General features: G+C 50.0%; 1 protein-coding gene across 3 annotated transcripts in view; it reads left to right on the top strand.

Annotated features, from left to right (window-relative positions):
• Sh3pxd2a (SH3 and PX domains 2A) overlaps positions 1 to 26,688 on the top strand; it is a 204,715-nt gene that overhangs the window by 13,195 nt on the left and 164,832 nt on the right. For all 3 annotated transcript variants that reach the window (XM_021200454.2, XM_021200446.2, XM_029531346.1), the window contains exon 2: positions 26,502 to 26,582. In XM_021200454.2, coding sequence (XP_021056113.1) covers positions 26,502 to 26,582 — 81 coding nt within the window. The remainder of the gene's footprint in view (positions 1 to 26,501; positions 26,583 to 26,688) is intronic.

Here is a 26,688-nt window from a genome sequence, read left to right as displayed (position 1 = left end):
AGCAGATAGAACTGGGACCCGAGAACCAGGTCGCCATTGCGGACTAACCGGGGAACCTCAATCTACCTTGTGATGACTGGAGAAACTGTCTTCCAGAGCGCGAGGGCGGGGGCTAAATAATAAATACAACAGTGCCGACTTTCATAAATACCTGACTCATTTAGTCCTTTCCACAGCTGTGAGAGAGGCATAGCACAGTCCTTGCTGTGCTGCCAAGGGACCAGAGTCAAGGAGAGATTGATTTACCAATGGTCACCAGCCAGGAAGAGGTAACGTGGGGACTAAGGTTTGCTCACAGCCTTCCAGAGAACCCTCCTCTTCAGTCACACCCCGCTGCCATAGATCTCTACTTGAAAGAGGGAGTTAACCAGCAACCCTCAGGATAAGTGGACAAAAGCCACAAAAGCCACCGGAGGCCAGCCCCTCTCCTTTCTCTAGACAGGAAAAACCATTTGTTATGGGAATGTCACACTGCAGGGGGTAGCTTTGTTGTGTGAGGTTGTCTTCCTGGGAGGGGGGGGACCCCGTTGGTGGAGGGCCATTTAGGGCGTCTAGCAAGATACCTAGTCCTAAGGGGGAAGGCCAGCAGGTGGCTGGGGCAGTGTGATCCTTAGGAGAGGGCAGGACATTCTATCCTGTTCACTTTGGAACTCAACAGGTCTTAACTAGTCCTTGGCCCAGAATAAACAGCAGCTGTTGCTGGCTCCGCTCCAGGATGGCCAGTCTATTAACAACTTAGCCCTGCCTCCCTGGGGTCCAGCACTGGGGTTGGGATGGAGCCCTACATGACAGAACCTACCTAGTGGGTGTACACTGGCCTGCCCTCTTCCAGGCCCGATTACCACTCACTGGCCTCATGCCTTCTGCCCTAGGATGAGGCCAGGATCCATCGGGTCCAGAGTCCTGTATCAGCTCCTGTCTTTGCCACCTTCCTACCTAGTGACCTGGAACAGAATGTAACTCTGAGCCTCAGCTTCCTTTGTAAAAGCAGTTAACGTTGTCTCTGTTGCAGGGTGTCATGGCACAGTGCAAGTTTTACATACAAACACACACAGCCAGACACCCTCACACACACACACACACAGAAACACAGAAACAAAGACACACATACAGACAGATACATACAGACAGACAGACAGACAGACACACACACACATAGAAACAAAGACACACATACAGACAGATACACACACACACACACACATAGAAATAAAGACACACATACAGACACAGACACAGACACAGACACACACACACACACACACACACACACACACACACACACACACACAGAGAAACACACAGACACTCACCCCACCAAATCCCCCAGATACAGTGCATTATAGGCTGGCTTCAAGCTTGCACTGGAGCAAAGATGACCTTGAACTTCTGACCCCTCTGCTTCCACTTCCAGGGGCGCTGGAATTCCAGTCACACACCACCAACCTAGACCCCAGGGCTTTGTGTTAGTCAATCTGTACAAACTGTCCCTGGTGCAGTTATTGAAGACAAACCTCCCGACTTGAACTTGAACTTTGCCACTCGGGCTTGTGGTTGGGAGAGCTGCTAAAAGACCCTGCACCTCAGTTTTCTTGTCTGTTAGGTGGGATGCTAGACACCCCCCCTCCTCCCGGGCAGTGAGGGTTAAGTAGGCTAACGTGTATAAAACACTCAAGACCACCAGCTGTGGAGGAAGATCTGGGCAGGAAGTGTGATGAAGCCCCTGTGTGGGGCTGTGACCTTGTCTCTAATGGATGCACAGGTCTTCTACTGGACAACCACATCAGGACGTCTCCCTGGGCTGCAACTGTGAGCCTGCTTGTTGCGGCTTCTCTTTGGCTCCTTACTCTTGGGAACTCCTGCCATCTTTTTAGCTCTCGGGGCTATGATCTTGAAAGGTTGCATGGGAACCTCCATTAGAACATCCAAACAGAGAACTCATCGTTTGTAAAGAGAGAAAACCAAACATCAACAAAAAAAACCCCTCACCTAACAGTTAGTCCTGAGTGTGTTTGGCCCTGGTGCTGGGGTGTCAGTGTGAGCACTCCAGGCTTTGAGAAAAAAAGGTTCTCTGAATGTGTATTCTCCCCAGGAGCCATGATGGTGTTACACACACACACACACACACACACACACACACACACACCCTTTTGTCTGTTTTTGTTTAAGAATAGAAAGCTGTATGGCTCCATTTTGAACCCCAGAGGTTGCCACTCTCCGATAGACAGGGAAGAGAAGGAGGCCGCATCCAGGGAGAAATGAGAATAGGAGCTCAAGGCTTTGGATCCAGACTGCCAGCTCACAGGTCAGCCAGCACCTCTGCTGTGTGGTCCTGGGGAAGTCCCTTCATCACTCTGCTTCACTTCCCTCTCCTTCAAAATGGTAACAGAACAGAACCTCTGGTGCGGGCATCGTTGGGAAGATTAAACTAGAGGAGGAAGACACGTCCTGCTAAGGCGTGGTCCTGCCAAGGTATGGTCCTGCCCTCTCTAAGTAGACACAGCAGGTGGATTCAACTTCCCAGAGCCCCGGGGCCTCCAGGGCCTGATAGGGATATATTTAGAACACTCGAGAGGGCCACATGGTGTCTGTGACAAAGGATGGAGCCTGTGGCATGTTCTAGGGGGAGGGTGACCTGCAGGTGAGGGAATGCCAGCCCCTTTCCTAGCTGGTTGGCTATGAGCTGATGCCTGCCTACTCCAGGGCACTCCATTTCCTCAGATGGATGGTGACTGGGACTTCCCGTTAGGGTTGCTCTGAGAATCGTTGCCAGCATGGAAGCATGCGGGAAGCTCTTTGCGATAACCACTTAGCCAGCTGTAAGGCGAGAGGAGGGGCCTTCATGTCAGGTAGGGTTCACACAGACCAGGGAGCTTGCTCTGTCCCTGAGTCAAACCTGGGAATGACCGCGGGAAGGAGACAGGGTGCTGTCATGCCGTGGGATGTACTTGTGATAGCAGAGTGGAGTTAGCATGTATTTGAACCCATGACTTAGTGTCCAAACCGACTAAGGTAGCAAAGTCCTCCTGGTAGCAAGTGCTGGAGGTAGGACTGAAGCTGTGAGCCAGGGACCCCCAGGCCAGACAGTCCTTTGTGTGGTGTCTGGCCTCTCTTGTCACAGAGGAATAGAACATGGTTTATGCAGGTCCTTCGCTGTAATGGGAAGCAGTTTCTAGAGTGACTCAGAATGCACTAACTGGAAAAGACCTGATAACACACATTTCCAGGAGCTCATCAAGAATGGATGTAGCCAAGGAAGGCAGGAGCCATAGAAGTAGGGACTCTGATCTTATACAGGCTCACTCCTGGAAAGAAATCCACAATAATAAAGAAGCTCTGGGAGACGGTAGACATCCGAGTCTGCACAGTATAGGCAGGCTGGGAGGAACAGTGGAGGGAAAGCACGGAAGGGCCTGGCTGCTGGTCCCTGTGCCCAGGAGGGCATGTGGGAGACACTGTGTTTGTTGTGAAATTTTTATTTGCAAAGCAGGGAGTGAGTTAGAGGTCCTGCAATTTAAAAGCTTCCTGGAACAATGTTTGAAATGATAGGGAAACAGGCATTCTTAAGATGGTAAAAACACAGATGGGCGTGGTGGCACACGCCTTTAATCCCAGCACTTGGGAGGCAGAGGCAGGCGGATTTCTGAGTTCAAGGCCAGCCTGGTCAGCCAGGGCTATACAGAGAAACCCTTTCTCAAAAAACCAAAAAAAAAAAAAAAAAAAAAAGATGATAACAACACTTTTTTGAGAAAATAAAAGAGGTGTGTGTGTATGTGTGAGGCCAACTTTCTTGAGATGTAATTCCTATAGTGTGCAAATGGCCCATGAAATCTGTACAGTTCAATGACTTCTAATATTCAGTGTTACACAACTGCACTGTGATAGTCAACTGCAGAATGTGTCATGATCCCCCCTCCCCATTGGTCCCTAGCCCCTGGCAACTGTTAACACACTTTTTGTCTTTGGACCAGTCAGTATCTTCTAGACATCACATATAAATGCAGTCATGTGTTATGTGGTCTTTTATGACTGGCTTTCATTAGGAAATACTTCAGTCCATGTCACCTCTTTGGATGGCTTGCTGGGGTTGCTTGATTCATTCCTTGGCGTCCAGATCTTAGCACGGCCAGCCCTCAGTTACAAGTACAGGCTTTGCCTGAGCTAGTCCACCATCCCCTGTGAATGAACCCTCACCCCTTCCCTGGCCAGCACATTGAAGGCCGGGTCTTCATTACAGGTTCTGCTTTGCAGTTTTATTCTCAGCACTTCCTCTGCCTCTTAGTGCTGGCGGGGGAGGGGTGGAAACTGCACAAGGCCTCCACTGATCTGTTCCCCCCCAGGGACCTTCTTTCCGGTAGTGGGTGGGGAAAGAGACAGAATAGCATCTTTATTTGTTTTTGATATTGCCCAACTCCCCCAACCCCTTTCCTAAGTTCTGGTCAGAGTCCCCATGGTTGTTGTCAGAGTCCCTTCCCTTGAGACTCGGGGTTATGGGACTTCTCTCTTGGGGGCAGCCGACGGGGAAGTCCACAAGTGCTTCGGCTTTCTCCAGTGTGAAGTTAGACTCTCTGTTTTTCCTCTAGTTGGAGGTGGGCCAGCACAAAGCTGGCACATCCTTTAAGAGGCGTTCAGCTGCAGGTAACACAGCCCTGCAGAACCTCCTTAAGCATATGGAACCGGGGTATCTCCCGTGCCTCCCGGTTTATAGGCGGGCGGGTGCTGTTGCAGGTGCAGGCCCCACGTCTCCGTGGGAAGCTGGGAAGAAGTTGTGTGGGGCTTACCTGCTCTGACCCGGGGCCAGCTTAGTGCCTGTTTGGGAGCAGAACCTGGCATTGAAGTTCTCATCGAGGCTACCAGGAGGCTCTGCCCCGCCCTTTAGACTCACTATTTCTCTGCTCCCAATTCATCTGCCTCTCCTGTTACCTATTCTATGTGACATGGCAGCCTAACTTCAGGTCACTCCTGAAGACCAGAGCAGGCACCTTTCGGTTGCATGGTCTTTCTTTCTCCCGTGTCTGGAGTATGTGTCTCACCTGCCCTGTTCCTTTAAGGCACCATTCCAGGGTCTTTTCCGGAGTCATCCAAGGTACACGGGCCTTTTCCACATGCGTGAGGTATTTGTACCATATGAAGAGAGGATAGACTGGGTCCTGCACTTAAGCCCCAGGCTAACAGACGCAAAGTTCTCCTAGGACAAGGGCTTTGCTAACCCTTGAGCAGAACACTTGTCAATATTTGCTGAACCTGCCTGACTCGTGGCCTGGCCCGATGTGTTTGTTGGTCACGTGCTGGGTTTTCTGACTTCAGGTGCAGCCAGATAAATTAATCTTGTTTTACAAGGTGTTTTGCGTATATATATGACCATGGCAGAACCCACATCCTCTATATTTTCCCTGTCAGCCTGACCCTTCTCCCCCTTCCCCTTCTCTTCAGCGTCTACTCTGATTTGTTTAATCTAAACCCGTGCATCCCCAGATGCTGTGTGGCTTGCATAGGTGGCTTTGCGAGACCACTTCTCTTTGACCCCGTAGGGCGTTCGTAAGATCCTTTTAGCATTCTCTAGCTTCTGCTTCCTTGCTTTTGACTGATTCGCAGCTTTCTGTGCCCATGTGCACTGCACTTACCGACTCTCCCCTTGATGGACACTTGGGCTGCCTCCAAGGCTCTCTAATGCAAATATTACTGTGTGCAAGCATCCACGCACACCGCAGCCTGCCCACACCCCACACACAGATTTCCCTCACATGTAGACTGGGGGGCAGGATGGCTACCAAATGACTCGGCTTGGGAAAGTAGTGCCATATTGCTTCTCACATGGTTGTATCAATCTCTACGTAAGGCTTCCCATGAACTCCCTTTCTGCTAATCCCACTTGGTAACTACCCAAAGACCTTCCAGACTGCTGGTCCTCCTCCTCACAAACCAGTCTGACCTCCACTGGATGATATAATAAATTCTAATCTCTTCCTCATTCCTTGCCAACCCATCTCTCCTGCCTGCAATGAAAGTCCTTTTTATAATTTCCCACCCAGGTCTCACTAATGGGCCCAGAAACCTAAAACCTTCCATTATCTGAAGAACACAGCCAGCTTTTCAAAACTAAACCTCCTTTGTTTTCTCCCTTAATCTGAACTAAGCCTTTCCTATCTATCTTCCTTCTCCACCGGGCCCAGAGCCTCTCTGGCAGGTTCTGTAGCCAGTCCAGGAAAGGCTGAAAGACATGTTGCTTCACATGGTGGGGGTAGGACTCCCATCCTCCTGGGTGCTCCTCCCCCTCAGAAGCCAGGTTTGGCATTTAGCTCTGTTTAAGCTGTGACCGTGCTGGCAGGTGGAAACCAACTGGGTTTATCTGCTGGGCATAATGACAGGAAAAAGGATGCTACAAATACTTCCCAGGCGCTGGCCTGGGCCAGATTCTCAGTCATCACTGTTTCATGACACCTCATGTTGCTGAAATTGACTATTATTGGTTTGGGGGTTGGGGTTTGTTTTTTGGTCATTTTATTTCTTTTTCTTTTCTCTCTTTTCTTTTCTTTTTTTTCTTTCTTTCTTTCTTTCTTTCTTTCTTTTTTTTTTTTGGTTTTTCGAGACAGGGTTTCTCTGTATAGCCCTGGCTGTCCTGGAACTCACTCTGTAGACCAGGCTGGCCTCGAACTCAGAAATCCGCCTGCCTCTGCCTCCCAAGTGCTGGGATTAAAGGCATGCGCCACGGTCATTTTATTTCTTATTATTTAAAATTATAATTATTTATATTTATTTTTCAAAGATTTATTTTTATTTTATGTGTGTGGATATTTTATCCACATATACGTTTGTGTACTACATGCATGCCTGGTAGCCCAGGAGGCCAGAAGAAGGTATGGAGTTCCAGGAACTAGAGTTAATTACAGCTGGTTGTGAGCCGAGAACATGGGTGCTGGGAACCTTGCTCAGGTCTGTTCTGGAGGAGCTGCAGATGTGTTTAACCACTGGTCCACCTCTCTGGCTCCTGTCTGAGATTTCACTTTGCCCCATCACAGTGAGACTTAGACATGGTGTCAGGTCCGGTGTTCTGTGCCTATTATGTGCTTGTCCGAGTTCTCCAGTTACACCGTGAGCTGTGACCCGCAACATCAGCGTCTCCTCCCTCCTCGCCTCTGTCCGTGCCCTCTCCCAGCCCCCACCCCCGCTCCACAGGGCTTTTCACTTAGCAGATGCTCAGTAAATACTTGCTGAGTGGTTGACACAGATTGCATGCTATCCGTCATCTTCAAAGGTTAGGACCAGACCGTTAAAAAAAATAAACAAAATCCGTCTCTTAAAAGAAGGCATTACCTCCTGCCCTTCCCTTGCAAATGTTCCTTCTAGTCTTATTTATTGCTTTTGGGGGGGGGCGGGGTAGGGAGTCTTAGGAGAGCGACTCAGAAAGCCCCTTTAATTTAAGAGAGATGTCATAAATCACACCCATTACTGAGGGATCAGATGCCTGCGTGCGTCCCATAAGTGGATTAGGGGCACACACTTGGGATGGCTCCTCTGTTTGCCCCCCACTCATCTGCAGGGCCGGCCTTCTCTGGCAGTGTGTGGCATCCTACTAATTGCCCCTTCAATAAACAACGGTCTGTTGAAAACCTCCCATAAAAAAAAGTGCCGTCCATGTATTGTATCGGGAAAACTAAATATTATGGGAAAGGCTAAATATTTCCACCGTGTTAAGAAAATAAGAGCCCCGGCTGTATGGAACTTCCCTCTCAGTGGGCAGAAGACTCGGTGGAGACTTCAAAGAGGGAAAAGCTGCCAGGACAGCCAGGGCAGCGGTTCCATTAAAGAGGAGCGAGTGTGTGCACCCTTCGCGTGGCTGCAGAAGCTGCAACATTATCTCTGCCCCCGGGGGAATGGTGGAATCTGGGTGATGCAGCTGTAGTGGAGTCCTTGGTTATCTGGGCAGCATCTGAGCTGGAGGGCCCCTGACTGCACGTGGACCATCTGATGCATCTCTTCTGGCCAGTTCCACCCACTTCTCATCACTGGGTTAAGTAGGAGGGGTTGGCTGGCTTTCAGTGGAGAGAGACCTAAAAATCATTTGGCTTTTACTAAGAAGTCAGTCTGTGTTATCTGAGGGCCATCCCGAGGGAGGGGAGTTCTGAGCTGCTGGCTTGCCTGTTTTAATGGGCTGGGGGAAGCTGTTTGAGGAGTGGCCGTAAAATCGCTCACCAGACCTGAAATATGAGAACGTTGTCTATGAGTCAGAGGGAAGAGCTCCCAGGTATAGAGAATGGTCTCTTGTTCTGCAGGGTGGTTGAAGACCTGGCACTGGCTTGCCGGGTTTCTCCTTAGCAGGATCATTCCCTCTCGCCAACCCTGACTAGGTGCCCATCAGCTGGTAACCCAAATGCAGAAGTGGAGGAACCGTTGCCTCTCGGTACAGGGACTTTTCTCTTCCTTGCTCCCAGAGGATGTGCCAGTGCACTGTGGTGCCACTCCGTAGGGATGACAGTCATGGTCTCCAGCTCTGCAAATGCCTAGGAGTTGTGCAGTCCCAAATACCTGCACCTTCATGGAGCCTCCCATCAACCAGGCAGGACTGTTACTGCCTCCTTCATAGGCACGGATTCAGAGGCCTGGGGGTGGCACGTGGGGATATTTCCCTGGAGTCAGAAGGTGAGATGTGGCACAGCTAGAATTCAGACCTAGATCCTGTGACATTTTAGCATTCTGTGCAAGATGAAGTTAGCCATCCTTCCCTGTTGGTGGCACCACCTTCTGTGCCCTCTCCTCTTCTCCTCCTTCCTTCCTAGGAAAATATGTATTTATTTTATGTGCATGGATGTTTGCGCCTTCATGTATGTCTGTGCACAACATACATTCAGTGCCTGAATGGGCAAGAAGAGTGCATCAGATCCTCTGGAACTGGAGTTACAGATGGTTGTGAGCTTTCAAGCAGGTGCTAGGAATCGAACTTGGGTCCTCTCGAAGAGCAGCCAGTGCTCGTAACTGCTGAGCTATCACTCTAGCCCCACGCCCTGACTTCTTAAGCCTCAGTCTTAGTTGTAAAGAGAAGACCACTTCCCAGGGACAGATGACTCACTGGATCCAGTAGAACTGGCTACTACAGATTTAAGAGCACTCTGGAGAGTGGCTGGTGGTAGTGGCCGTGTGTCAAGCATGCTGGGTGCCAGCTGTAAGCTCTGCATCTTAGGTGCAGAACTCCCTTGAATTCTCACAGCGCCCCCATGAGATTTGTTTTATAAATGGAGGATGAAGACTCAGAGATTATGTAGCTGTCCCTGCGCTATACAGCTCAGGGGTGGTGGAGCTGGGCCTTTGCTGGGCCTTTCCAGTGCCAAAACACATTCTCTTGGTGTGAGACCATGACAGATTGTTTTACCAGAGTGATCAGGGAGGGAAGGCCCTGAGGGGTGTGGAGAAGGGGTTGGAAATAGCCAATCCTATAGGCTGGGGGAAGGGAAGGGGGCCTGGGGGAACAGCAGGGACTATCAGGATGGGGCCAGTCTTCATCACTCTCCTGAACACAGGGCCTTAGTCCCCCAACTGATGCCTTGGCACTGAAGGCCAAACCTTCTTGGCTCTGCGGAGGTGATATCACTCGCCCTCTCATCCTCTGTGCTGACTCCTTGGCTAACTGATTAGCTGTGGTCACGGTGATGGATATGACCCTGTCAGGATGACGCATCAGCCGTGGTAGCCTGGTGTGGAAAGAACTAGATTTAGCTCTTGACCATTTCTCTGTTTGCTGCTTCTGTATGCTCGAAGCTGAGAGTGTTCTTCCACTGGCCCACCAACCCTTCCGAGCTCCAGTCTCCTTGCTGACCTTTAAAAGCATGTCACGTTCAATAGCTCATCTGATCTCTCCTGTCTTTCACCCGGCAAGTATTTATGAAGCACCTACTGTGTGCCGGGACACTGTTTCAGATGCTGTAGACACCTGGGTGAGCCAGAGCAGGTCACTCTCCAGAGCAGAGGGAGGCCCCAGGCTGACTGGGTGGACCAGCCTGAGCCAGAGAATCTCAGAAGGAAGCGTGTGGTGAATGGAGCAGGAACTGAGCAGAAGGCAGGAAGTGATCCCTGAGCAAGAGTAGGAGCTGCAGTCCGTACTGTACGTGGCAGTGGCAGGTGCTCAGGGCGAGGGGACACCTGGCAAAGGCCAGTGGGAGAGAGAAAGGAAGCAGTGACTCAGTTTCCCTTTACTGTCACCATATTCTGGGATGTGCCCCGGGGCTGTATTAGAAAATCTCAAAGGCAGAGGACATTAGGACCCGGGCACACTTGTCAGTCACGACCCAGCTCTGCTTTCTCCCCTACCAAGCTCCAAAGCCACTGACAGAACAAACGCCACACTGCATCTTTTCTGACTGGCCGCTTCTCTATCTTCTGGAGGTTTCCATGAAAGGAGGCAGCTGGTCTTGAAGAGTCAATAGAAAGAGGTCACCAGGGAGTGAGTGCCATGTAGGACGCTTGCCATGGGGTAGCAAGCTTCCAGAATAGCTCTATAAGGCCATGTGCTTCCTTCTAGCCACAGGGAGTGGCTGCTAGGGCCCAGCCTGAGGGAGCACTCTCGGGCGGGACTTGGGGTGTGGGTCCCAAGGTGCCTGGCTTGGCCTAACTGTCTCCACTGAGGGGTGGCCCCACCCAGTGCCTGTTCTTTCCCTCAGCTCAGCACATCTGTCTGTGGGCTCCCCACCTCCATCTCACTTGGGATACCACCAGTTCTCTAAGACACAGTGACTCGGTAAGGTTTTGCCACAAGGTGGGAAAGGACAATCTCACTGAGATTATAATCCCAGCTGGCTGTTCCAGTCATGTGAACCCTTTTGGAAGTTCAGCATCTTCTGTTGGAGAGGGTAAGCACCCCCCCCCCCCCCGGCCTGTGTATTGATACGGAGGAGCTTAGTGATTCAGGGCAGCCCCCTACAGAGAGAGTCAGAGCAAGGAGCTATTAAGGTGGTTTCCAGCCTTTCCGGAAGTCTCATGAAATGCTCCGTGATTGGCTGCTCTCAACTGTGGATAGTCTGTGTATGGGTGAAGGTCTGTCCAGATCCCCCACTTGTATCGACTGGGATGGTGGAGGCCGTTAGTACATTAGTACAGCTGCCTGCCCAGCAGACAAGTACCAGCATTTAACTCGAAGGAGCCACCACTGTTTCTTATGGGCGAGGCACATGGTAATTGCCTTGTGGGCATTTTCTCACTTAATCTTCACTCAAGAGCCATCAGAGTGGTACAACAGATAAAGACTCTCGATGAGCAAACCTGGTGACCTGAGTTTGACCCCCAGAACCTACATAAATGTGGAAGGAGAGACCCGGCTCCACAGAGTTGCCCTCTGACCTCTGCCTGCTTGATGTGGCATGTCTACTCACGCACAGATATACACATCACATCCTCATGCAATATAGTAAAAAATGTTTTAAAAAACCCACCCAAGTCATGACCTCTTCTTGCTGCTCTTGTTTCATGGGCATGAAAGGCTCAGGAATGGGCTACCTTATCCAAGTCCCTATACCAAATAAGAGATGAAGCTAGGTCTAGCATGTGTAATTTGTAACGCCCATCAGGCATCCTCCTTTTCTGCCTGGCCCCGACCTGTGTGATGAGGCTGGAGGGAGACTGCAGTGAACAGTTTGTGTTTTGGGCTGAGTGGTTCATCTTCAGTGCCCATTTCGGCACAGCTGGCACATCTACAGCAAGGGCTGGGAGGAGAGAGTTCTTCTCTGGGACCTCAAGTGCAGCCTGGGAGGGCTAGAATGTATAGCTCATGCCTTTGCCTACAAGAGTCTGGGTGTGAGCGAGAGAGGTGGGCTCTGGCCAAGTGAAGCAGGCTGAGGTCAGAGGGAGGGGACCACCCTCCCCCAGGGAATGCTTGCGTGACGTGACTTCATGAAGCGCTGATGGAAGAGAGCTGGCCACATGCCCTCTTACCTCCAGCCTCTGTCTGATGAAGAACTCGGATCAGGAGGGGAGGCCCAACCAGATGTAGTGCCTGGCAGACTGCCCTGGCCCCAACACAGGGCTCTCCTCCAGCCAACTTGGCAGCCCTCTTCCCCAAGGGGACCCCAAGGGGAGCAAATGACGCCCTAGAGTTGGCTGGGACAGAGAAGCAGGTCCCTCGAGGGTACAGGTTAGGAAGGGGCGGAGAGTTGAGGGCTGGGGGCTATAAAGATGTGACACGGTATTATTTTGTTCCGGTCACTCTGTATTTTAACACAAATTAATTGTGTGTGTGAGGGGGGGAGGGGGAGGGGAGAGGGAAAGGGAGAGAACAAGTAAGAGGGAGAGAGAAACAGAGAGAAGAGAGAGAGAGGGAGCAAGAGGGAGGGAGAGAAACAAAGAGGAGAGAGAGCGGAGGAGGAAGAGGAGGAAGAGGGCGAGAGAGAGAGAGAGAGAGAGAGAGAGAGAGAGAGAGAGAGAGAGAGAGAATAGATTTTTACTAAGAGCTTGTGCCTAGGAGTGAACTAAAAGTACAACAAAACCGTTGGCTTCTAGCAGTTTGCTCCTTCTGTTTCCAAAGCTGCTATGCCCTCTGCACCAGATGCCCCTAGGTCCTAGTCCATGGCTGTCCCTAGGTGAGCGGCGGATGATGTTCCCATGCACTGCCCAGATGGAGGTCCTTCTTCCTCTTCCACCTTGGGCTTCTTTGAGTCTTTCCAGCATCCCAGATGGTCTGGAGTCTCAGAAGCCTTTGATGTGGAGTTTCTTCACCTTCACACAGCCCTTTCCGGGAGATCCCGTATCTTCTTTTCTTTTAGGGACCCCGCCCCCTCACCAATATGCCTGCCTCAGCTTGGGGGTTCCCTCTGTTTCCTACCACATCTATCTGTGGTCACACCAGGGCCCCCAACACCTGATCTTTGTTCCTTTAACATTCCCAACCTGTACCATGTTCTCTGCCTAAGAAAGCCTCTGGCTGGCTCCTGGCCCAGGATTTGTGGACTGCCATGCCCACTTTGCCTCCATCTTTCCCTCACCCTCAGATCTGGGACTTGCCTTCTCCTTGCCCCCTTGGGCTCCAGCCATCCAGCTCAGCCTATTTCACGCCACCTCAGCTTTCGTCCCTTCTTTGCCTGGGTATCCCCTTGCCTGTATAGCCCTCTCCTCCCCTCCAGTGTGACAACTTCTGGGAAACCTTTTAAGTTTGTGGTTTAAGTACAGTTTGTCCCCATAGAAGCTTATTTTAAAACCTGTGCCACTGTGGCAGCTTTAAGACCTGGTGCCCTTTGAAGGCAATGAAACCATTGAGAGATATTAGCACCTGTTTCGTGGGAGCAGCTTAGTCGGAAGGCAGCTGGTTAGCATGATGCAAGGTTGCCCTCATCTCCCCATGGAGCCTACCAGAAGCTGTGCTTGTGCTCCTGGGCTTCCTAGCCCCCAGAATCTTGAACCAAAGTAAACTTCATTCATTTGTTGATTTACTTTAATTTTTTGAAACAGGCTCTCATGGAGTCCCAGCTAACCCTGAACTGATCCTCTTCTCTATATTTCTCATGGACCCAGCCTGGCAACTTTGTTTCTTTATAAATTACCCCGTCTCAGGAATTCTCTTAGAGTAGGAGAAGACGGCCTCCCAGCACCTGGAGTGTCATTATCTCTCATCCTGGAGGCCCTGGGGGCCAGAGTTGCACAATGTTTTATTGGATTTTGTCTGACTAGTGTCTAGGGTGGAGCCTAGCACAGAGTAGGTCCAGATTGCTTCTTTTCTGGATGCACCTGATGAGCAGCTTAGCTATACTGAGAATCCACTACCACATCCCCACTGTTGTTCCATGTTATAGGTTAAACCAGGGAAGTTGGATGCTGGGTATCTGTAGAGAGTGGTTCTGGGAATGGAGTGGGAAAATGGCTAGGAAGGGTTTCCGGTGCTGTGATAGGAACGGTGTTTCCAGGCACCTATGATGGCTTTTACAAGGGGAGAGAGGAAGTGTAGGCTGGTGGGAGGAAAAGGGTTGATGGGATCGACTGGAAGAAACTGGTTTCTAGAAAGGGTGAGCAGTTCCCCCTCTGTGCAGGTGTCCAGTTGTGGGGACAGGCTAGTGGAGCATCATGCAGTGTCCCTGTGCTAGACACCAAGGACATGGCAGTCTTCCCAGTGTCCCTGTTGGATTGGGTGATTGATACTACACACCAGGGTGTGCTGAGGCCAGCAAACTCTCCGGGCAGAGAAGAGGGTGCTCTCCTCAGAGCATTGGTTCCTTCCAGCCATGGTGTTAAAGCACCTGGATATCTCCTTGCCTGGCAGGGAAAGCAGGGGCATCTTCCTAGAGGCAGGATTTTTCCTTGCTCTTGTGGCCACACCTACTGTGAGCTAGTGCTGCCTACTGTGAGCTAGTGCTGCCTACTGTGGGCTAGTGCTGCCTACTGTGGGCGAGCTGCTGATCCACCACCCAAGGACGACTGAGACCTAGCATAGGTTTTCTCCAAGCTGGGTGAGTGCTACATGATCCCTGATTACACCAGATGAGGAACCGGGAGCACCCAGCACGGAACCTGCTCAGGGAGGTTTCTACTAGACGGTGGGTCTTGGAGTTCGGAGGAACGAAGCTGAGAGGATGTAGTAATGGAGTTAGGAACTCTTTAAAGGGAGATGGCTCAGTGGGCAAAGCACCTGCCTTCGATGAAAGCATGAGGACCTGAGTTGTTCAAGACTCCAGCACCCAGATAAAAAGCTGGGTGAGGCGACATGCTTGTAATCCCAGCGCTGTGGGCAGAGACAGGCAGGTCCCTAGGGCTCAGCGGCCAGCCAGTGTAACCAAAAATTGTAAGCTCTGGGTTCCGTGAGAGACCTTGTCCCAAACAGTAAGAATTTATTGTAACAAGAAGAATGTTGGAGGAAGACACGGCAAAGTGGCCTCTCCCCCCCACCACTCAGATAAGTGAGCACACCTACACACGTGCAAATGCATCTCACACACACTCACACCCCTCTTTAAGTGACGTTTTTCCTCTTTTACTTTTGAATAACTGCTTTATTGAGAAGTAATTTGTATACCATACAGTGTTGTCTCAGAGCATCTCGAGAGTTACGCAGTTACTACCACAGTCAAGTTTGGGACCTTTCATCTCCTAGGCCCTACCTGAAGCAGTCACTCCACTTCACCATCGGCTCTGAGCAAGCTGTCACGTGCTTTCTGGCTCATAGATTTGCCTGCTGTGAAGGTCCCATATACAGCAGGTCTCCAGGTGTGGGTCAGTTCTCATGTATTTGACTGCAGTGGTACCAACCACACGTCACAGTTTTGAAGGTCATTCGTTCTAGATACAAGTCCTTTAACATTGGGGGCTGGAGAGATGGCTCAGCAGTTAAGAGCAATGGCTGCTCTTCCAGAGGTCCTTGAGTTCAATTCCCAGCAACGACATGGTGGCTCACAACCATCTGTAATGGGGATCCAATGCCCTCTTCTGGTGTGTCTGAAGACAGGGACAGTGTACTCACATACATGAAATAAATAAATAAATCTTTAAAAAAAAAAAAAAAGTCCTTTGACAGACACATCACAGTTATAATTTTCTCCTGTGGTGTGGGTTCTCTTTCCTGCTAACACTCATCAAAGCAGAAAAGATTGTGATCTTGCTGAATTCCGGTTTGCCTGCTTTCTTTTCATTACCGTATTTTTTTGGCCTTACTGTTTGAGGTCTCAAAGACTTCCTTGCAGTGAGAGAATCAAACTCAGGACCTTGTGTGTGATACAGTTCATCGACCACTGAAGTACTTGAGTGCCCTGTTAAGACTCCATCCTTGAGCCGGGAGTGGTGGCACACATCTTTAATCCCAGCACTTGGGAGGCAGAGGCAGGCGGATTTCTGAGTTCGAGGCCAGCCTGGTCTACAAAGTAAGTTCCAGGACAGCCAGGGCTACACAGAGAAACCCTGTCTCGGAAAACCAGGAAAAAAAAAAAAAAAAGACTCCATCCGTCCGTCTCCCCCATTTGAGAGGCTCTGGTCTCCCCGTTTGCATATGGCGGGAGGAGGCACTAGTCTTTTCCAGCTTTGAGTTGGGTCCCACTGATTGTCCCACTGTTTCCCCACTTGCTAATGCTTTGCCTTCTTCAGGTAGATCTCGATTCAAACACCCCTGTTCCAGACAGTTGTTCCCTGACCTTCAGCCTAGCATGGCGTCTCTCCTGCTCAGTCTTGGGACCTCAGCATGGTTCCATGTTTTCTGTTAAGCCCAGAGCAGCAGTCGGGTGTCTGGCCCACTGCCTGGACTTCCAGTGTCCAGCACAGTGCCTGGCTTCTGTGGGGCTCAGGAAATTTCTTTTAGTTAAGAAGTTGCTTTCCCAGAGGATTTTGACTAAAATCTCTGAGCAGTCCTGGCTTCACAGTGCTGGAAGTTAATAGGTGAGAAAGGGTCATCAAGCAACAGTACATTTTGGGGATCTCTTGTTTCCTTAGCCCAGCAATCCCATTACTCTACATTACTTGCATTTCTGGTTGGCCCCGGTGACTGAAAATTTCTTCCTGACAGTGGACAGAGACCTGGATTCCTGCAGCTCTCTCTCATCTACGGTCTGCCCTGACAGTCAACTGGACCTGCTCCCCGTGTTGTGACAGACATTTAAGTAGCTGAGAACACGCATCAACAGACACTGCTGATTCTTTAGCTGTTCCTCTGAGCCAGGAGGGGCTGGTTCTGACCCCTCTGTCACTGATGGAGGCCCGGGGATGGTGGGTGGCACAGGCTGCAATGGAAACTCGGACACAGCCACAGCCCAGAGTGAAGGCATCTGATTTCTGTTGTCCCTTCTTCATTAGAGATGATGAGTCCCAAGCTTGTAGGCAGGATCTTCCGGGAAGTCCAGACTCCCTGTCATAGACACTGAGAAGGCAAAGCTGAACTCTGTTAGGACACATTCTTCTACAATGGTGCTTTCCAGTTAGAGATGCCTGGTTGCTTTCTTTTCTTCCCAGCTAGTCAGTGGTCTCTGGAGGTTTGGTTGGCTTCAGTGATCCCCAGCTCTCACTAAGAGTAGACCCACCTGGGAGCTCTTAAAGCCTCCCAAACCATTCCCATCTTCCAAGGCTCGAGTTTAACTGGCCTGCCAGGCCAAGGCAGGGTGGTTTTAAAGGACCCGTGGTGACTCTGTGTAGCCGGGGCTACAGACCTTAGTTTCAGGATCAGTTGAACTTGAAACTCCCCACGGCCCCATAGGAATGAACAAGGGCTGATGTCAGCACAGCATCCGGAACCAGAGCTGGGGACAGGGGACAGGCTAAGGAGGCACAAGTGTTTTCCAAGATCGAAATCTCATGTTAAATTATGAAAACCGTATACTTTCAAGCAAAAGGAAATAAATACGGAAATGTTCAAAGTAGAAAGCGAGACTGTACCTATCTCCCCTGAGATCTCTTCTCTCAGGTAACCGTTCTCAAGGGGCACAGGGCCCTGCACACTTACACCGCAGGTAAACGTGGCTGGCTGGGCACTCTAGGCTCCACTTTGTGATCTCGGTTTTCCTTTTTCTCAGCATGCTGTAGAAGAGGGCATCTTACCATTAGCACATATATGAGCCGTAACTTTTAAAGTCAGTGAACATTGATTATTCCTTATTTTTTTGCAGCAGACAATATTTTTGCATACATACACCAACTCTCCTTCCTCCTCCTCCTCTCTCTCTCTTCTCTCTCTCTCTCTCAGGTCCAGTTGCTAAGTGCAAGAACTTGTAAGATTAAGGATAGGAATCAGGGCTGGAGAGAGGGCTCATCAGTTAAGAGCACTGACTGCTCTTCCAGAGGTCCTGAGTTCAAATCCAGCAACCACATGGTGGCTCACAACCATCTGTAATGAGATCTGATGCCCTCTTCTGGTGTGTCTGAAGACAGCAACAGTGACCTTGAAATAAATAAACAAATAAATAAATAAAATATGAGAATCACCAGAATGCTTTCCAATAAGCCAGGCCATACCAGGCACTAGTGTCCTAATGACAGCCGCTTGCCTGTGTCACCAGCGAAGCTTTGCTGAGCACAGCAGACAGGAAGGTGTGAGTGTGTCAGCTGGGGAGGAAGTGGAGGGGTCACTTTCCTGAAGGCCCGTGTACCATGTAAGGGAGCAGCTGACTTCTGGCCTTCCCTGCGCTGCACAGGAAGCGGAACCAAGCTGTGCTCATTAACCTTTGCCTGGCTCTGAGGCATTACAAAGGCATGGGTGCCCTGGCAGGATGTGTATGTTGAGGGCACTGGGCCAGGGCTGGGCGTTGATTAGGGAGCGCGTGGAGCCAGAAGTTCCCTTCCGAACTTAGCTAGAGCTGGCGAGTGGTGGCCAAACCCATCGGAACCCGGCACATAATGCTTTTGATGTTTCCGGTGCCAAAGAGCACCTAGCAGACATGTCCGACTTGAGAGCTGTGAATGTGACCTGACACAAAAATCCCAGCACTCAGAGGCAGAGGCAGGAGGATATCTGAGTTCGAGGCCAGCCTGGTCTACAGAGTGAGTTCCAGGACAGCCAGGGCTATACAGAGAAACCCTGTCTTGAAAATCAAATAGTAATAATAATAATAATAATAATGGGGGAGGAAGCGGGAGCTGGCAAGAAGACTCAGTAGGGGAAGGGTTTTGCCTCCTGCTCTGATGGCCTCAGTCCAACCTGGGATCCTGGAAGGAGAGGATTGACTCAGGTGTCCTCTGCCGGGCACATATGCACCATGGCATGCAAACCTTGGCATGTGCATAGCTATACCCGGTGCCTAACATCAACCAACCAACCAACCAAACAATTGATTTAAAAATACAGTTAAGCCGGGCGTGGTGGTGCGTGCCTTTAATCCCAGCACTCGGGAGGCAGAGGCAGGCAGATTTCTGAGTTCGAGGCCAACCTGGTTTACAAAGTGAGTTCCAGGACAGCCAGGGCTACACAGAGAAACCCTGTCTCAAAAAACAAAAACCCAAAAAAAACCCAAAAAACAAAAACAAAAAATCAAAAAACCCAGTTAAACTTGAGAAAGAGAGAAAGCGCTTGTCTGGAGGGTTTGGCTTATTTAACTCTAAGCTCGTCACTGGCTGTGGGTCGGACCTCAGCTGGTCACAACTGGGCCTTCCCTCTTCTTTGGGAGCTGGAGGTGTTAGCACTGTCTTTGGAGGATGTCACAAAGAGAGATAATGAGAATGAGGGCTCTATCTGTGCCTGGAACTCTGTGAGTCCTCAGCAAACAGGAGTGGCTGCAGCTCTCCTCAGTCCCAGGGAGCCATTTGTTTGCTCAGATAAGAGCGAGGTTTGCCTGTGGCCTCTTCAGCCTCTCTGGCTCTGGGGAATTGAAGGACAGAGCTTTGATGGGGACTCTGTCTTTTCAGGCTCCTCAGCCTTTGTGGATCCTGGGAGCGCCCAGCTTCTATGTGCATTTCCTTTCCAGGAAACAGGGAAGAAAAGAACATGAAAAAGGCCTCTGACTTCACAGTGTGGCACCCTCGCAGCAGATATGCGTGTGCCTGTGTGTGTGAGTGTGTGCGTGTGAGTGTGTGCGTGTGCGTGCGTGCGTGTGTGCGTGTGCATGTGTGTGTGTGTGTGTGTGTGNTGTGTGTGTGTGTGTGTGTGTGTGTGTGTGTGTGTGTGACTTGAAGGTAGAAGGAGAACTGCCTAGGAGGACCAACAGGAGGATATGGAGACATGGAGGAAGGAGTATGCTTTTTTCAGGACTGGAGATGTAGCCCAGTGGTAGAAGTTACCTAGCGAGCACAAGGTCCTGGGTTCAATTCCCAGTGCTGCAAAAGTACATAGTGAATGGATAAAAAGCTCTCTTTCCCCCCAGAAATGGGTGGTTCTCGTGGGCTTTTAAGTAGTGGGTGGATGTGGCTCTGTTTCTCGAGCCTTTCTGGGGTGACTCCTGCAGGATTCACTGTAATACCTCATGGTCACTCACCCTGTGGTCACTCAGTAGGTGTGCATGTTGGAGTAGAGGTCTCCCTCTAAATCCCCCTTTAAGTGGTGGCTCTTTCCTAAATCTTCACTGTCACCTGGAACAAATTCCCAGGTAGAAGAGGCACTGGGGTTTTACCAGGGCCACCTCTGAGGTCCTCAATGTTTTTAGGTTAAGCTAAAAACGTTAGAGTCCAGAGTGTGACTCACTTGATAGTGTATTTATTATGTAGTGTGCACAAAGCCATGAGTTTGGTCCCCAGCATCATACAAACCCAGTATATAGTAAGACATACTTGTGGTCTTAGCAACCAGGCAGTAGAGGCAAGAGGTCAGTAGTTCAAGGTCATCTTTGGCTATTGTGAGTTTGAGGCCATATGGGTTAATAGACCTATATTCCCAACCTATCCAGCTACCCTCCCCCAAATTGAGCCACGTGGCACGGGCCATTACTGTCTAGGTTTGGGATTGGCAAGGACCCTTGTACTGAATCGGAAGGATTCATAGTCTAGCCCTTGCCCAGTAAGAGTTAGTGTCAGAGGCTGGAGAACTCCCTCCAATAAGTCTCTAGCCACGCCTTGTTGCTACAAACCCTGCTACTTTGGTTGAATGAACCCAGTTGCTATCTCAGGACCCAGTACACGGAAGGCCAGGAGAGGGCAAGACAGCTTCTGCTAATGGGGAGACCAGGGAAGGGCTGCGCTCCCCATGTCAAACAGACTGATGCAACATGTGCCAAGCTCTCGGGTGGTGCTGTGCCAGCAATTAGCAAACAAGGGTGGATGTAATAGCCCGCTGATGGTGGATCACAAGCTCTGAGCACTCCCGGACATGGACAGACTCATGGGGCCAATGGGACTCTTGAGGGCTCCTTCTCTGGAACAATCAATGGATGTGGATAGGGACTTTTAATATCAGGACCATCGCTGCCACCTTGAGAGTCATCCAGAAGACAGTATCAGCCCAGGCTTTGGCATAGCCACTTGATTGGGAATAGTACCCCTGGAGCCCTCTGCCCAAGGTGGGTTTAAATTTAGAAGACAGCCTGGCTGGACTGGAGATTTACAGACCACTCTCTCTCCCAGCCCTTCAAGGCAGATCTATGTATATGGGGCATTTAGAAGGGGAAGGTAGGGCTTAATGTTCTCTAAGATGGACATCAACTTCTTGGGGAAGAACTTAACATGGGCCCCTCCTCATCAAGAAGCTAGTGTAGTATCCACGGTCCCGTTCATTGGTTTCTGGGTTGTGTTCATTCTGGTTTCTAGGGCCATAGTGTTGAACCCAGTTAACCCAGAATGGTAGGTCTCCCTTCATCCGTAGACTCCAGAAAATCTGAAGTGATTCCGTGACCTCCCAGACCCTAAAACCGGAATAGCCTACTCCAGGAGCAATGTACCCCTTTGTTGTATGGCTACAGCCCCAAGGTGGAACTTGTAGTTTGCAGACTATAATGCAGATTAGATTTCTTCCCTACATGGCCCCTTGACTGGGCAACCATCAGGTAGTAAAGACAACTTGCGCAGCTATGTGCGCGGCCCTGGTCCTAACCACCTGATGCCAGAGCTGCGTGTGAGCAGGTTGGAGAGCATTGCAGTGGAGTTTCCATTTGGCCTGGGGCCATGTCTGCTGGGCATGGGGCCAGGGAAAATAAGGCCTTCCTCAGTAAACTGCAACCACCATGTGTACCACATAGGGGTGCACAGTCCCCTCCACACTTCCAGCTCTGCTCCCCTTGTTCTACTTTCTGTGTCAAAAGCAGCAACAGGGGGCTGGAGAGATGGCTCAGCAGTTAAGAGCACCCGACTGCTCTTCTGAAGGTCCTGAGTTCAAATCCCAGCAACTGCATGGTGGCTCATAACCATCTGTAATGAGATCTGACACCCTCTTCTGATGTGTCTGAAGACAGCTACAGTGTACTTACATATAATAAATAAATTAAAAAAAAAAAAAAGCAGCAACAGACATTAGTATTTCTGACGAAACACAAGCCAGGCTGGGCCCTTCTAGGCGTGGTTGGGCCCCATCTTTGCAATCATTCATTTGGTCCATCCCACATCCCATCCTGGACTCTTCCCCCCACCCCCCACCCCAGACTTGGCTTCTTTCTTGGTACTCTGAAGCTGACCTGCAAGTGATTTGCATCCAGGTCATGCAAGTTTACTGACCTACATTCAAATTCTGAAGGAGTTTGGTTCCTAGAGGGCAGCAGAACCCACAGGGCAGACAAGGTCAGAGAGCTCAGGCTCTCTGATATGGGCTCAGGCCGTGTGTATCCAGCAGATAGCATGGCCTCGGAGTGGGAGGTTGCCTGATGAGGTGCTGTGCTGGTTGTCCATATGTGGTGTCCCCGCTGAGGGTTCTCACCCTTTAGATGAGAGCTGCAGAGAAACATGATAGTCTGGCGAGCCCACAGGAAGCTCTGCATGGCTACTGGTCTCTAAGGTTTCCTAGTAGCCTACCATCTGCCCGAAGTGACCAGAGACCTTGAAATGGAATCCGTGCATTTTTAAAATCCAGAAGAAAGGGAAACGCCACACAGGAAACATAAGCCCAAGGAACTGTGTTTGGAGTCAGGGTGTTTAATTGAAGACCAGCTGCTGGGTAATGTTATCTGGTGGCTCCTGAAACCAGAGGGGGGTTTATCTGTAGATGTAAACAGAGCTGGCTTTCTCCAGTGACCTCTGCCCTCTCCACCTCAGACACCTGCTCTTTCTCCACAAACTATCTCTAAAGCAGGGCCAGCCAGAAGTCTTTAAGAAGCTCTGGTCTTGGGGTGAGGGATAGGAGTGTGCTGGGGCGAGGTTGGAATTCTGTGTGCTAATCACTCATCTGGAGTGATAATCAAGGCTCTAAGGTCGGGAAGAAAACAGCAAGCGTCCTGTCACGATAGAGTCTGGAGTCCGTCTTCAGATCTCTGGTCTTATCTACCAGAGGAACTGTCTGCTTCCAAGGCTACCGGCCTATGGCATGTCCCAGAAGTTTGGGAAAGCCTGGGGCTGGGAGCGTGAGGGGTCTCACAGCCAATGAAGTGGGCTGTGAGTGAGATCCAGCTGGGGCTGGCTCCCGAATTCTCTCCTCACTTGGCCATCTGCCACTTGACAAGTCGATGCCTTGAGCCCTAGATTCCACCACTGCCAAAAAAGCCACCTCTTACCATGTGCCCTGTAACAACCAGCAGGCCTCCCTGTATCTCCCAGCTAGCAGGCTTTCTGCATCCCCTGACTACCAGGACTGCCTGCATCATCTTTCCAGCAGCCAGGCCGGGGGCCTGTGATTTATTCTCCCTGGGAGGTGAAAGGGAAGCCCGTAATTACCACATAGGAAGGAGCATGGGTGTTAAGCCCCAGTTAAGTCCTTCCCCAGCTCCGCTTCACAAGCCCAGGAAAATGGTCGAGTTTAATGACCTGCAGGCAAGTCCACCCTGCTCTCTTTCTCCTAGTGGGCTTGGCTGCTTGGGCTTGGGGACACCAGGCAGCACCTGGTGCAGGTACACATCTGCTCCCTGTGGAGCATCCCTTAGCATGGAGACATTCAGGTGGAAGAGGGGCAGGGGTGGTAGGGTGATTAAGACCCTGAGGAAAACCCATCTCCACTTCCAGGGTAGCAGGGAGCTGCTGTGTCTGAGCGGTGGCCAGCTTTTTGTCTCTCTCTGATCCCCAAGTTCTGTCTCTGGCTGTTCATGGGCTCTCAGTGTGGCTTTGACTCTTCCTCGTTCCTCTAGGCCAGTGGTTCTCAACCTTCCTAATGCCGTGACCCTTTAATACAGTTCTTCATGTTGCAGTTACCCCTAACCATAAGTTATTTTCGTTGCTACTCATAGCTGTAATTTTGCTCCTGTTATAAATCGTAATGTATATATCTGTGTTTTCAAACGGTCTTAGGAATCCCCTGGGCCCTTCCCTGCTCAGAGGTATCCAGACTTCTCTGTTATCTGAATAAAGCTTTAATTTAAAAGATGTTTAGTTCCTATTTCATTTCCTATAGTCATTTAAGTATCTACAGACCTAAATTTACAAAGAGGACTAGGCCTGTGGCTGCCGAAAAGTATTTTATGTGCTGCAAAATTAAAGTTTAATTAGCATTGTAACAATAGGAGAGGAAGGATCTTTAAATAGGGCACAGCCTTCCTGAATGGATTGATGTCCTTGTCCTGGAACTGGCTTTATGGTAAAAGGATGAGTTTAGCCCCATTTCCTCTTTTTGTCTCTTAAACTCACCCTTCTCTCACACCCAGGACAACTCTCCACAGCTGCCAGTAACATGATCCAGGACTTTCCAGCCTCCAGAGCCAAATCAGCTTTTAGTGTTTATCATTTATCCTACCCCAGGCAATGGTAGAAAACTAAATACCCAGTGTGTGGAAGACAGGGGAAAGACTCAGATTTGGTTCACGTCTTCTAATGTGTATTTTGTTAGCAATGTGACTTAGCATCTCTGCGCCTCTCCTTCCTCCTGCACTATATGGGGATAATCATTGAGAAGATTAAATGAGCTGATACATGTAAATACTTCATACCGTACTGGCACATAGTAACTTAGTTATCTAAACACGTGCTATCGTTTGGATATCTAAATGATTTTATAATTTATTGTATGAGGTAAATGTTTGCATAAAGTATACTATAATAATGCATGTCTTATGCATTATTATGCCTGTCCATATATTTATTTAGGTTCATTGTTTTCTCACACAGGGTCTCGTGCAGCTGAGGCTTGTCTTGAACTCACTTTATAGTTGAGGATGACCTTGAACTCTTGATTCTTCTGCCTCTACCTCTCAAATATTGGAATTATAGGTGCCTACCACTGTGCCTGGCTTTAAAAAGATTTTTAATATTTTCACTGCTGAGACTAGAGCTCACGGCCTTAAATTATATATTCAATTCATATTTAGTACAATAAGCCAGTAGTTTATTCTGAGCACATGTGGACAGGGCTGGCCTTTAACTTAGTGTTTTTTCCTTATCAGGATCTCTACTCATTAATACTCCATTTCTCTGGTGATATCCCCCTAATTTCCTGGCTTTAGGGCCCTCTCCTTGTCTTTCAGAGTATTCTCCACACCATGCAGCTAACTGCCTTAGTTACTTTTCTATTGCCGTGATAAGCCACCATGACCAAGGCACCTTACAAAAGAAAACATTTACTTGGTCCTACAGTTCCAGAAAGTTAGGGTCTCCAGCGGTGAAGCAAAGGCATACAGTGTCCAGGGCAGCTTCTGAGAGATCACGTCTTGATCCACAACCACAAGGCAGAAAGTGAGACACAGGGAATGGTGTGTGTATGAGTCACACATCTCCTCCAACAAGGTCACACCCCCTACTCCTTCCCAAACAGTTCCACCAACTGGGGACCAGAGCCTTCAGACGTGTGCGCATATGGAGCCACTCTCATTAGAACCTCCATACTGACTCTGTGACTTAGCCTGGAAGGGGAGGAGGGACAGTGATCCTTCACCAAGTAACAGGCCACCTCCACACTGCAAGCTCTGCTCTCCAACTGGGGACATGCACCACTCTGTCCACAGTGCCTACATGAGTCTCTTTGCTGCAGTTTCTCCTCCATGTAGCCAGGCCCTGGCTTCTCTGATTATGGGGTTTTCATTAGAAGAACCCCATAGACTTATGGTGTCAGAATTATTTACTGGTGGCCTTGGAACCTGAATTCCTACAGCACCAGAGTAATTCTGTTGAACTTGCAGATATGGGAACCTTTGCTGGGGAGACTTTTCTGTCCCCAGAAGTCACCTCCCTTGTGTCTCATCTGTGCCAGGGGAGGTCAGCAGAGTAGCCCCATGGCTGTGGGTATGTGTGTGTGCAGTCTTCAGAAGTTTACACTTCTTCCAGGGGTGTAGAACTAGAAATAAGATTCCACACAGTACATTGTGTGGACAAGGAGCTTTCTCTCCCTCCCCAGAGACCTCCTGAACTAGGTGGCCTTCCTTGGTGGCCTGAGGTGCAGCTCTGTGTAGTTTACCAGGGGACAGCCTAGACTTGGTATGCTTGTCTTGTTAGTCTTCCATGCGTGCACTTCATCTCTCCTGTGAAGTTGCTTCTTATGCCAGATCTGCCGGCATCCTAGGTCAATGTGACAATCTGTGTGCGTGCTCTGTGAAGGGCAGTGAGCCTGGTTGTCGGGAGGCTGGCTGTCCGGAGGCCGAGATGAGCCACACATCTCTGGTCTGCTGAGGTCTGCCCATGTGGAATTTTAAAGTGTGAGGCTCATGGACCTGCAATTTGGAAGGAGCCGTTATAGAATCTCATTCACTCTGAAGTATGAGAAGAAGTAGAAATCAGCTGTTTCAAAAATGTAATGACCTCAATTTTATGTTTATTATCCACAAATGACATTTAACCTGTTTGTTTTAACCCTGTACTAAGAGAATCTTCATTATCACTTCAGTGACTGCTTCTTCGGGGGGGGGGGGGTGTGTGTGCGCGCGTGCGCGCGTGCGCGTGTGCGTGTGTGTGCGTGTGTGTGTGTGTGTGTGTGTGTGTGTGTGTATAGAGTCCATGTGTTTCCTGACAGTGAGCCAGGCCCTGGTGACAAATTAGGGGAAAATGGTCTCGGCTGTGACACTCCTACAGTAATATTAAACAGTGTCTGCAGCCCGGTCTTAGTCACCTACTCACCTGCTTCTCTTTTCCCTCAGGTATACATTATCAACGTGACCTGGTCCGACTCCACCTCCCAGACTATCTACCGGAGGTACAGCAAGTTCTTCGACCTGCAGGTGAGTTAGGAAGAGCCAGCTGGCGGCTTGAGACTCCCATGGGCTCCTCATTCATGTCCACATCCCACTGGAAGGCCCTGGACAGAACCGAGGGCCAGAATCCATT

Source organism: Mus pahari, chromosome 1, assembly GCF_900095145.1.
Source record: "Mus pahari chromosome 1, PAHARI_EIJ_v1.1, whole genome shotgun sequence".
NCBI lineage: Eukaryota > Metazoa > Chordata > Mammalia > Rodentia > Muridae > Mus > Mus pahari.
Note: the sequence above shows the minus strand (reverse complement) of the source record. Positions and strands in the feature narration are given on the sequence as shown.